Below are 12339 nucleotides of genomic sequence, written 5' to 3'. Positions count from 1 at the left end.
TGCTCTACATTGATATAACTTGATATGTAGAATCGTGAACTGTTCGTTGTTCATAATAGTTTGACTAATATTGTATATGTTCGGTATATGTCTGTTTTATAATGATTGTGGTTACTTGCATGTGTTTCACTTATTAGGATAGCCGCGTATCCTACCAGTACATTGTGATTGTGTACTGATATTGCACTTACTTGTTCTTTGTTGAGTACAAGACATCTTCAGGCGGCTATTGATAGACCTCAGTTAGGTGATTATTGATGTGACGGATTCACCGGTGAGCCAGTTTTTTCAGGCTGCCATGAACTTTCTTGTTTAAGTTCACTCTCTTCGACTTAGACTATTTGTTAAAGGTGTTTGTTTAGTTTCGGGGGTGTACCCTTTGTTCTTAGACTCGTCGTTAGTAGAGTTTAGTATAATGACTTTCAGGTTCTAGGGGTTGTTCTTCTGCATTAGTTGGTTAGTTGTTTGTGAAAACGTTGTTGTTTATGGGGACTCCATTTTTATAGTCATTTAAACCTGTTTTCGTATCTTTAAATGCATAGTTTTTGGTTAAGTTGTTTAGTCTGGGTTGTAGTAATGATTCTTCCATTGGAGGGTTAGTGTGGGTGTCAATCACGACAGTATGAGTCGTGACAATTTAACTTAGATTAATAATGAAGTTATCTCACTATGTTTCACGTGATATACTCTCAAATTTTTTTAATTCAACTTCAAATAAGTTAAAGCTGAAATATGAGATTGAATTAGTATAAAACAAAAAGCAACTACGAAAATTAAAAAATAAAACAAATAAATAGGGTATGGCAAAAATTATTTTGGATCTTGTGACGGGCTTTACTATTTTATGAAGTAGATAACTGCAAAAAACAACAAGGGGAGACATTTAGGATGCACAAGGAACAAAAACATAATTGCAGAAAGTGAGGAGGTGAAAAAAATTACTACTAAAATAAAGTGTGTGGCAATATAATTACAGTGAATCAATGTGCAAAGTTCATTGAATATTAGTCTTCTCTGTTATAGAAAAGAGTGCCCCTGCTGTAGCTTTTCCAAGAAAAAAAAATAGTAGGAAAAAAATCACTCCATGCACAAGTAATATATATACTCTCTGTCCTAATTACTTGTTCATTTTATTTTTTTATAATTGTTTCTAATTATTTATTTATTTTGACAAATCAATAAAAGATAAATTATTGTAACCTGTTATATCTTCAATTAAATAACATATTATTTTGAAAAATATAAAACTTTTCATCCACTTCATAATTAATAGGGATAAATAGTTAACTCACTATGTCATTGATTATTTTCTTAATAGATGTGTCAATTCAAAAATGGACAAATAATTAGGGACAGAGGGAGTACTATATATATAACTTCAATTTTCATTAATAGCATAGCAAGCTGTAAATTAGTGAAAGTCATCGTGGATATAGCAAAATCATGGAACAAATCCAAAGAAAACTAGCTGAGTACACTGCTTCCTTGTACAATGAGGTAAAATCTTAACCTCTAAATTTGTATTTTAAGAAAACATATTTTTTTTTACCATAAGTTTGAGTCTTGGAACAACTCAAAGCACTACAAGAAAAGGGTAAATTACATAGGGATTTTTTTGAGTATTAGTATGAAAATTTGCAAGAAAATAAGTTTTCTACAGATTTTTATATTAATCCCTAGGAAAATTTCCATGTATTTCAGCTTTTTCTATAGTGAAGTTGTTTCTGTTTGACCTATAGATCACGAATTTGAATAGTGTAATAGATCGTTTACATTACACCCCTGAATTCCTTTCCTTCTCAGTATCCTAGCTGACTGTGCGAAAATGCTTTGTGCATCGGATTTTCTTTTATTATGATATGTTGATTTTTTTTATTCATTTTCTTTTTGGGGTGTGAAGAAAATTCTGGATGAACAGTTTATACAACTGCAGCAATTGCAAGATGAGAGCAATCCAGATTTTGTGGTGGAAGTTGTGTCCCTTTTCTTTGAAGATTCTGAAAGGCTTCTTAATGAACTTGCAAAAGCTCTGTGAGTAATTCACAATCCCTTAATTAATTTGTTTAATTTCCCTGTTTTACATACAAATCTGGAAGAGAGGTAGGTAGAAAAACATAATTATGAACTTATTATCTTTGTTTCATCATGAATTGACAAGTTTTACGTTGTTTGTCAACCTACTGCAACCTTTGATTCCGCCTTTATTTGTATTGAGACGGACAGTGTAAGCAAGCTCACCGAATTTTCAATTTTGGTTTGTAAAAATAGCAATCAGACTAATGTTGACTTCAAGAAACTGGATGCTCATGTTCATCAGCTGAAAGGTAGCAGCTCTAGGTAAATATTTCCAACATATTTTTTTTATTTTTATGATTATTAATCCTATTTTTATTACACTATCTGTAATTATCTTTTAGATATTTATTACTATTAATTAGTCGAGTGTACATAATTTAATCTCTTATTTTTAATTTACAGCATTGGTGCACAAAGAGTTCAAAGAGTGTGCATTTCCTTCCGTAATTATTGTGATGACCGCAATGTTGAAGGGTAAGTTTTAACTTTTTTGTTTGGTGGATTCGATTGAACTTTTTAAGATCTATCGAAAAATTTGCGTCTCTGCAGACTTTATTTATGAAATTGCACTAGATATGTTGTTATTGAAATTAATAAACGTGAAATATCATTTAAATGCAGGTGCTTAAAATGTTTGCAACAAGTAAAAATTGAGTACACCCTTGTCAAGAACAAGCTTGAAACTTTATTTAAGGTGATTTCATTTTTCAACTATATATGATTAATTAATTGTATAATAATTTACCTTAGTGATCGAGAAAGATGTGTTTTGGACTCATTTTTCAACTATATATGATTAATTAATTGTATAATAATTTACCTTAGTGATCGAGAAAGAGGTGTTTTGGACTCATTTTTGCTATTAAATGATTTATTTGTAGCTGGAGAAACAATTCGTGGATGCTGGTGGATCATTTCCAGTGGTGTGAATATGGATTGATGAGATATATGGAATATGAATTATGTGGAATTTAATTATGTTTAATTAATTGCAAGTTTAATTAGAAAGTGTTCATGATATATTTCGAGCTTCACTTCTTTGGCTCCATTAATGTAGTTTATGTGTAGCTATCTTCTTCAATTTTATTAGAAATATTGTAAATAAGTTCATCTCTACTTAATAAAGCTTGATTATATGCATGATCAAGGTACTTTAAAATAAGGTGATGTCAAATTGAAACAAATATGATAGTCTTTCATATTATTCCATCAAGAAACAAGCCTTTAATAATATTATATTCTTCCACACCTCCTAAACAAAAAATAAATTAATTAAAAACAAAACACGAAATTTTAATTTTGTGCGCCATAACCTTAACCAAAGTTCCAAGAATAATTATGTTACTCTCCCTTCCTATTTAAATACTTCTTTAGCCTTTTTTCATGTTCATTAAAAAAATAAAAAATAAGATATGGCATATGTACTTGGTAATCTTGTTTATGAAAGAGAGACTATTTGTTCTTCTTTAAATATTGTATACATATCTTTGGTGTTAAGCGTATAATTATCAATTTATTCTTAAATTCTTGAAGTGGCGATTATTTAAAAAATAAATTTCTTGAGCTAAAACTACCGTTAAAATGCGATGAGGAACGGATAGTAGTAATCCTCCATCAAGGTACAAGTTAGATATGATTTATATATATATATATATATATATATATATATATATATTTATATATATTATCGATTTGATGCACCGTCCGTTGCTCCTTGGCATTACTATAAAATTTAATTCTTCTACTTTATGATTATGTTGTCTTTTTCTCAGGACCACATGTACTCATTGAAGCCCTATTTCATTTTCTTTATCTTTGAATTTTGCTTCTCCAAATTATTTAATTAAAGTTGATATAATTTTCTCTTTATTTATTTATGGGTTCATTGAACATATGTGGTTTCGAATTTGAAGGTCAACTAGGTTATGATTTGGCAATTGATATTTTCTTACTCTACTAGGTGTGTGTGCAAAGTACAGCCAAACAATATATTTTCTAATGTTAATTGCATGTGATCCATTACCTATTCTATATTAGAATTTTCTCCAAGAACGATAACAACAACAATAATAATAACAAAACAATGATGACTTTGTTGGCCTTTTTCTATTTTGCATACATCTGAACGTTGATGTGAGTGAGATTATCTTATTTATTTATTTATTTATTTATTTATACATATGAGTGTGAATATTGATGGAACCTTTTGTCATTTTCATCATACATTTATGTATGTTGATATAACATGTGATATATAAGTATATATATCTCAACGTATTTTGTATTATGAGAATTTATTATAAATTGATTGATTTTTCGTTAATTATTAGTACTAGATATATATACACAATTTTCTCCTTTATACATGCGTTTTGAATTGGGCCTAGATCTATTTAGGATCATGTAGCAGAGGAAACTTGGGCCTCAGCCTCACAGCCCAATACCCCAGATTCCAGAAAAAGGGTAAATATGTCCTGGGGTAGCTATTATACGGGTCTGTAATTGAAAATTAGTCACGACTTTGTAAATTAATTCCCCACAAGTTCTATTGCGCGCTTTTAAAGAGCTTATATTTAGCGATTGCTAAGGGCAAGAATTAAACATCAACCAATTTGAAGGGCAAATTGTACCATTCAATCAAATAAACTTGAAACTATATATTATATATTACTGTCCATGATTCATGAAGTAGCAATTATTGTTATTTATAGTAATAAGCAACAAATCGTTATCAGTATTGTATTCCAACAGGAGTATTGCAAAGTAAAGAATTCTGTTTTTTAATTTCCAATTTCAAACATTTTTATATAGTCCGAATATTATTTATTCCCTTTACTTTTAACACAAAGACACTCGAATTCCTTATCCATGATTAGACACCTTCTCTATTCCATATGACAATGACTTCCATTCTTACAAACTGTAATTTTCAACTTCATTTACATTTACCTAATGAAATGACCCCACAAAAATAGATAAAACAAATACGAGTACTATGTTATATGAAATCGTTTAACTTGACACAAATATTCTAAAAGAAACTATGCATTAAATTGACGCATTGAGTTATGAAACACATTTTTTTTCTTAACAACCTCTCTAGCCCTACTAAGATAGAGTAAGACCCGTGTACAGATGTCACGTTCTTTTTTGCTAAAAAATACAGAGGTCAGCCACTTTGGTTTCTAAAGAAAAGAAAAGAAAAGAAAAAACAAAAGTTCACCTGATTGATTTTGTTGGTTATGAAAATTGGTCCCCTTCAATACATCCAAATAGCAATCACCGCCAACTCCACTCTTTCCTCTAACAAGTCAATATCTATATTCATATTTCCAAAACCTGTGTCTATGACCAGTCAATTCGTTTTGTTTATTTTTGTGTTAAATCTCTCTAAGTATGGAGTATTATTTTTAACAGGTAAATGGTTTTAAAAACAAAACATGTTAGCAAAATCTTCTTAATTTACTCAAATTATATAAAAGAAAATAGCACATCTTGAGCCATATTATTTAAACTAAATAATTGGCTGGAAAGGGGAAGGGGGAGCAAAGAAGCAGTTTTGCCAGTGAGTTTTTCACCAGTTTGACACAATAGGACTAGATTCATAAAGGTCACCAAAGACAGACTGCTTATTTTGTCTCTATTCTCAAATCACCACTGTTTCTACACATGTATTTAAGCTGTTTTTTTTTTTTTTTTTTGGGTACACATAACATTATTAGCATATGAGCCAGCTTACCCAAACCTCGACAAATTCACCAAATACTAATTACCGACTTTTTCCACCTTGGGCATATGAAGAAAAAAAAAATCATCTATTCTTGGTCTATGCTGGAATTTGAGGTGACTTTTAACCTCCAGTTGGTTTAAGATTTGAAGGAAAAACATATATTTATAGTTAAAGTTATATTTGGACATGACAACAGAATTGAAATTTTGAGTGAAAAATTCAAATTAAAAAAAATACTTGAAAGTTTCTTATACCTATTTTTCCAGTTATAATTGAAATAATGGTTTGATTTGATAGACAAACACTTCTTTGAAATCTTTTTGGTTGAGCCAAAATCTATGCCCCAAGTCCCAAACATATAGTCTAGTATGATTTTCACTCATTTTATTGACGAATAGGTCGCACGAAAACGAATAGGTCACACCTTCGTGCGTGGTACATTCAAATACTATAATTTTTTCAGAACTACACTCAAATATATATATATATATATACTATAGTAGGTAACACTTTCCAGTTGGCTATAACCAGTTAACCAACAAAAAATCATCTCATGTATTAGACACTTTTTTTTTTTTGGTAACTAAGTTGATTTCATTACCAAAGTACACATTTGTATCAGTACAAATAGAGAGCATTGCTGGACATCATGCCCCAACAACCTCCTAGCAACAAGACATTAAAACGTAAACTAAACCAATCTAACAGCTATCAATAGTATTAGACTGCTATTCTCTAACACCTTCAACAGGCCAACAATGCAATATAGATAGACCTCATAGGACATCAGTTCATGTGCAAGAGAACAACAAACACTTAAGAACCATTCCACTTATAACAATTGAGGCATACTAAATTACATATGCTCAATATGTTCCTGAAGACAAGAGACAGTACTTGCAAACATATCTTCTAAATGTAGCAAGTGATCTAAGGATGTACATATTTTAGGTCAAGGAAGTGACGAATAACATAACAAAGAAAACAAACCAAGGGGTGACAAAAAAGACCATGATAACGCGTGGAAGCAAACATAGTTCTATATAATTCTAGATATATTATACAACTTCACAATTTGGGATGTTCATCCGTGAAGCATAATAGTATGATCAGCTATATAACATTAGCAAGGCACCGGTCCCCTGATGGATCAGCACCAGATTTACCCCCTCTACTATGGAGGCTAACATGGGAAAGGTTAGCTGTAAATCAGCATATCTGCTAGATGAAGACAAGATGACTATAACCTTTGGCGCAGCTACCAAAATATACAACCAATATCCAGACACTCCTTGTACCTGGAATAAATATAACACAGATCCAACAACCAACCCAGCCACTGGAGCAGAATCCAAGCAATAGCATGACCAATAAGGAAGTAATTGATGATGCTATACAATCTTTCAAACGGTTGATAGGCTAGGAACTAACTTCAACAAAACATCAAACGTCTTCAAGCATCCTACTTTTGACAAGGTTAAATCTAATAAGAGTCAGAACTCACGAAGCTACTTATCTCATCCATGACAGTGTAGAAGTGTTCATTATTTGGCAACAAGTAGAACCCTATTGTTGCCTTCTCCAAATATATCAGGTTAACCACTTGTCCATCCTTCTTAAGCCCATCAGCATAGGCCAACTGCCAATCCTGAACAAGGTCCAAGCCTGCTACAACAACAAGATTCTTTGGGAACTTAACTCCTTTGAGGTTTATACCATTTGGACCAAATGGATTGCATGCAGGATGGTCCCTGTCTGAATCTTCAGGAAGATAAGCTCTCCAATACCAGTCTCGGTCTTGAAGTGTGACAAAATATTTGCCATCCAATCGCTTCTCTGATTCTGTTCTATCTTGTCCACCAAACATAGGGTTCAGCAGTATATTTCCCAACACTTCTATGTTGGACTCTACTGCCCTGAAAGCCACATTATGAACAATATTACCACCAGAGCTATCTCCAGCTAAGTATATGTGAACCTTCGAGTCCTTTTTGCTCCGCAGCCATTCCCTTGAGTTAACCCACTCAAGAGCTGTCCATCCATCATCATAAGCACAAGGATAACGATTTTCAGGCGCTCGCCTGTAATTAACTGACACAACAACTGCCTTGCAAATGCCAACAAGGCGGCGACAAAGTGTGTCATAGATAGCACTATTGAAAGAAGAGTGTGCAAAACTTCCACCATGGAAGAAAATTATGACAGGTACAACATCAGCAGTCACAGGCTTTTCAAGTTCAATTATACTCGGTGAAGCTCCATCCTCAAAAGAAGGGCGATAGACACGGCTAAGTAGGCCTATTTCACGATTAATGACAACATCAAAGGAGAAAACTCCGTCAACTGGATTTGCATTGGCTGGGACCTTTCGGTCAAGAAACTCTGCCAAGTGACGATTGAAAGTCCCATCAGGGCGACGGAGAAGATTATAAGACAACTTGAAGTTGGAAATTAGGATCCATGTATTGAGCGGAACCACTCTCTATAAGAAAACAGAGGTAAAAATTCAGAAATTGTACAATCCGAAGTGCTAAAAGCCATGATAAACCTGCACTATGCATAACAATAACCTTAATTTACATAATTACATCTAACACACACAACAGAACTACTGTAAATAACACTAGAACGTGCTGCTATCAGCCAAACTATTATACATATGCCATAATACACAAGACAGTGCAGCATACTAAAAGAGGAATAGCTAAACATGATTCAGACCCATCATACAAAAGGGCAAGTTTTTAAATTTTAGGGGAACAATTAGAGCAACTCCAGACCCACACTACCAAGGTATACATATTCAAAATCTACACAAATAGGCACTCATTTTTCCTGTAAAAACAAGTAAAATTTGTGGGGTACAAGGCACTGATAGACCAAAAATAGAAGCAAAAAAAAACATGCTTTCAAAAGTACCAAATTTCAAAATTCAGATTAAAACACAACCCTACCCCTCAAAATCTTCATGACAAAATCACTCCAAACCATAGCCATACGGTAAAACTCAAAATCTTTAAGCCAACCCATGAATCGACAGAAATCAATTTGATGATCAGCGAAAGAAAGCACGAAAAAAAGGGGAGTACCTTAGATTCACTCTTGGATTCATTCGCAACAGCTTCATTATTTCTTGCCATAGACAGCCGCTTCTCCTTTTTCTTGATTTGGTGGAAAGAAAGAAAAAAAACAAGTGATTAAACAAAACCAAGAAAGAACAAACAGATTACATTTCCATGAAAAACCCCAACAACAATAAAGCTTTTTTCTTTGACAGTAGTACTTTCATCTCCCTCTCCACAAACTGTTCCTTCAGCTCGTAAATGAACCCCAAAAAACAACAAGAGAAATGGGTAGCTTATTATCAGCAAACAAGAAAATGAAGGGGGTGAAGGATAAGGATTCGAGCGCAAGATAAGCAAGGAGAAAGGGGGAAAACACTAAAGTGAGCAGGGTGGTAGAGGAGATAAACGACAAATTGAGGGGTTAAAGGAGTAATAAAGTTTTGGGTGAGGAAGGTAGGACCCACATACTAATATTTAGCAAATTGCTAGGTTTCGGGTATGAGGACTTAAAGTATGGGGTATTTATGAGATGGCCCCGAAAGTGTTGATTTATTGCCAAAATTGTTGGGAAAAAGACAAAAAGTAGTGAACGGCGTCCTTTGAGGGACAAAAGCTAACGAGCGTGGGGGGAACGCCATAAGGCACGTGACGACAAACGGACTCCGTCAGGGCCTACGGATCTGACACATGTCAAAATATATTTGTCTTTCTATTCTCCTTCCAGTATCGTCTTGTTATTTTTTAGTATTATTTTTGTTACGATATGTTGTTTTCTATAGTTATTGTTTTGGTGTAGTATTGTTTTATAACTATATACATAGCATAAAAAAAATATCAAATAAGATATTATTCTTACTAATACATTTTATGAAACGATGCATTATTTGGTATGTTGTTGTACACGTATCCCTTTTGAGAACAGATACCCAACTAGGGTATGGAGTTTTCTTAAATGTGGGTGTGCCCTAAATTGGATAAAGAAAGGGAGAAAGTTGGTTACGTTTTTTACCAAAAATATTTGCCTTTCCGCAAACAAGAATCGAAAGGTGAGTATGCGTGTGGGATTTAAATATGTCTTTGTATGGGACCGATCAAATAAAATAGTATAGGTCTTTTATGGTTATGTCATTTGTCAAAATTATCAATTAATTAATTTAAGTGGAGGAATCATGGAGAATTATCTCAGTATGAATATGAAATGAATATAATCGTCAATGGGTTAGATCCGTTGGATCGACCCGATCTAACTCGTAATTTAATAAAATTGGGCTAAAATTTTTGAAGTTTATTTAAGAAAATGATTTTTTTGTCCGACCCAAATAGGTTTGTTGGTCTGTGGACTTAAGCAATATAGTTGAATCGGCCCGTGGACTAAATAAAAAAGTAATTAAAAATACAATAGAGTATTAAAATAGTAAAACTTCAAACTCAAACGTTATTTAAAGTTTGAAATATCAAACACTTGTAGCTATTCGAAACTGGTTGCATGATTTTCCTCAAGCTTATAATATTTTCTGTATACATTTAAATACTATACGTAGTTCTTAAATTTAGTTTTTTTAAATGTTTAACTAAATGATATTTGCATATAAATTGTAGATGAAAATGAAGTTGTCTTATCGGTATTTATGTTTATAATTTAATTTTAAAAAATGTACTTTTAAAAAAATAGCACAGCCCGCAGCCCACGTACTAGTGAATTGAGCCGGTTGTTTCTGGCCCACAAAAAATATGGACCCTACATGGCTCATCAAATTCCGAAGCATGTATAGGCTAGCCCTAATAGAGTAGGTCCGTCTATATTGACAACTCTAGTAAATGAGAATGAAATTAATCAACAAATAGGAAAACATCTTGTTATTTTAGCCATCACTCATTGGGCTAAAAAGAAATTGGATTCTTCAGTCACTAAATAAGAAGTAAATTATGGAATATAAACAACACAAAAAATACTTTACTCAACAAAGTAGAAATTTACAACTTACTTTAGTAAGATTTACTTGTAAACTCACTAAAATTGAAATAACTTTTAGATTATAACTTTATAACCAAAAAGACTACCTCTACAATTTAACCAATTGCATCAACCTTTTTCAAGACTACATGACTCCTCCTAGTCTAGAAGGTTAACACTCGAAAATTTTAGTGTTCTAATCATCTATTACAAAGCTTTTATGAAAACAATCATGTTACAACTCAAGAACAAGGACCTAATTAAACTTCAACAACTTGTTGATGAGTTTGAATTATAATGCACTATCTCTCACAATAATTGTTATTGCCAAGATCAAGTCCTTGTTTGTGTGAATAACATGTGTAAGCATCAAAATGATGTTTTTATGTAGGAATAGTGATGATTGTGTTTCTGTTGACTTCTTGCTCCAACTCTCATTGAAATTTCATCAAGGAATTCAATCATAGACAAAGACTTTCTTATTTACTTTGATCTTTCACGCAATTTTTCCTAATTTCAAAATTCTTTCCTTTTGTGCGAGCATAACAATATTTCCATGATGAATTCACATTTATTAATTTATGTGTTTATTCGATATACTAAATTCACTTGAAATCTGCTTCATAACTTCTGATCAATTATCACCTCCAGTCGTTTGCAAAGGACCTTGTTCTTTTACTCTGTGCGTAGCATACGATATCTTGATGAAATTGACTAAATATTTGATTCTTGTATAGTTATTTGTCAATCATCAAAATTAATTATAACTTAATTTAATATGTATATTTGATTATTTGTAACAAAATATCATATAAATGAATTGGAAAAGCCAAAGAAACATCCCGTAGACAAGAAAACAGGTTACAAGTTCATTAGTTGTAGTAAACATAAGTGTTGAAGTAGGTAGAAATGATTGATGGAATATAAGTACATTTGGCATTAAAGCTCCTAGCTGGAAATTTGAGGGGTCAAATCTAGAAAATAAGTGAGTAGTGAGTACTCAATTTGTTTTGTGGCATTGCACCTCTCTGTACTTCATATTGGTCTTTCATGTTGTGGACAAAAACTAAACACCTAATCCTTTTTACTTCATTCATTCATTCATTCATTCTAACAAATTTTGACTTCTTCTGAATCATTAGTCTCCTCACCAAGTTTCCTCCTCTATAATCTCCAACTAACATATGATTTAGGATGGATTTAGAGTTTGAAATTTATAAATTTTTATTAAGTATAGTTATAAGTTAATATTATTATAATAACTTAGCAAAACTATGAGGCAAGGGCAGATCCAATTGGTAGGATGGGAATTTAATGACTTTTCTGCCGATTTTGTATTTATATTAAAAATTTCATCAAATATATAAAAGATATTTATGGAAAATTCCTAACAAAGCAAGTCGTTGGTTTAGTGGCAAAAATTGAACAAGTAACAAATACAACTACATACATAGGGGGACTTGAACTCGAACTTGAGATCTTTAATTACGAATAAATTAAAAGAAAAATTACCA

The 12339-nt window shown here is 32.3% G+C and overlaps 3 protein-coding genes across 3 annotated transcripts in view; 2 read left to right on the top strand and 1 right to left on the bottom strand.

Moving 5' to 3' along the window:
• Positions 1–12339, top strand: part of LOC125816242 (vesicle-associated protein 1-1-like) — a 150596-nt gene that overhangs the window by 5300 nt on the left and 132957 nt on the right. The window lies entirely within an intron of this gene.
• LOC125816247 (histidine-containing phosphotransfer protein 1-like) lies at positions 1371–3260 on the top strand. The gene is made up of 6 exons (XM_049495831.1): positions 1371–1497; positions 1901–2031; positions 2269–2337; positions 2479–2550; positions 2698–2770; positions 2958–3260. Exons 1-6 carry the CDS (start codon positions 1444–1446, stop codon positions 3003–3005), a joined length of 447 nt encoding a protein of 148 aa, XP_049351788.1. The 5' UTR covers positions 1371–1443; the 3' UTR covers positions 3006–3260.
• LOC125816240 (gibberellin receptor GID1C-like) lies at positions 6822–9362 on the bottom strand. The gene is made up of 2 exons (XM_049495823.1): positions 8896–9362; positions 6822–8288 (listed from the first exon to the last, which is right to left on the bottom strand). Exons 1-2 carry the CDS (start codon positions 8944–8946, stop codon positions 7290–7292), a joined length of 1050 nt encoding a protein of 349 aa, XP_049351780.1. The 5' UTR covers positions 8947–9362; the 3' UTR covers positions 6822–7289.

Source organism: Solanum verrucosum, unplaced genomic scaffold (assembly GCF_900185275.1).
Source record: "Solanum verrucosum unplaced genomic scaffold, falcon-dt-bn FXZP01000261.1, whole genome shotgun sequence".
NCBI lineage: Eukaryota > Viridiplantae > Streptophyta > Magnoliopsida > Solanales > Solanaceae > Solanum > Solanum verrucosum.
Note: the sequence above shows the minus strand (reverse complement) of the source record. Positions and strands in the feature narration are given on the sequence as shown.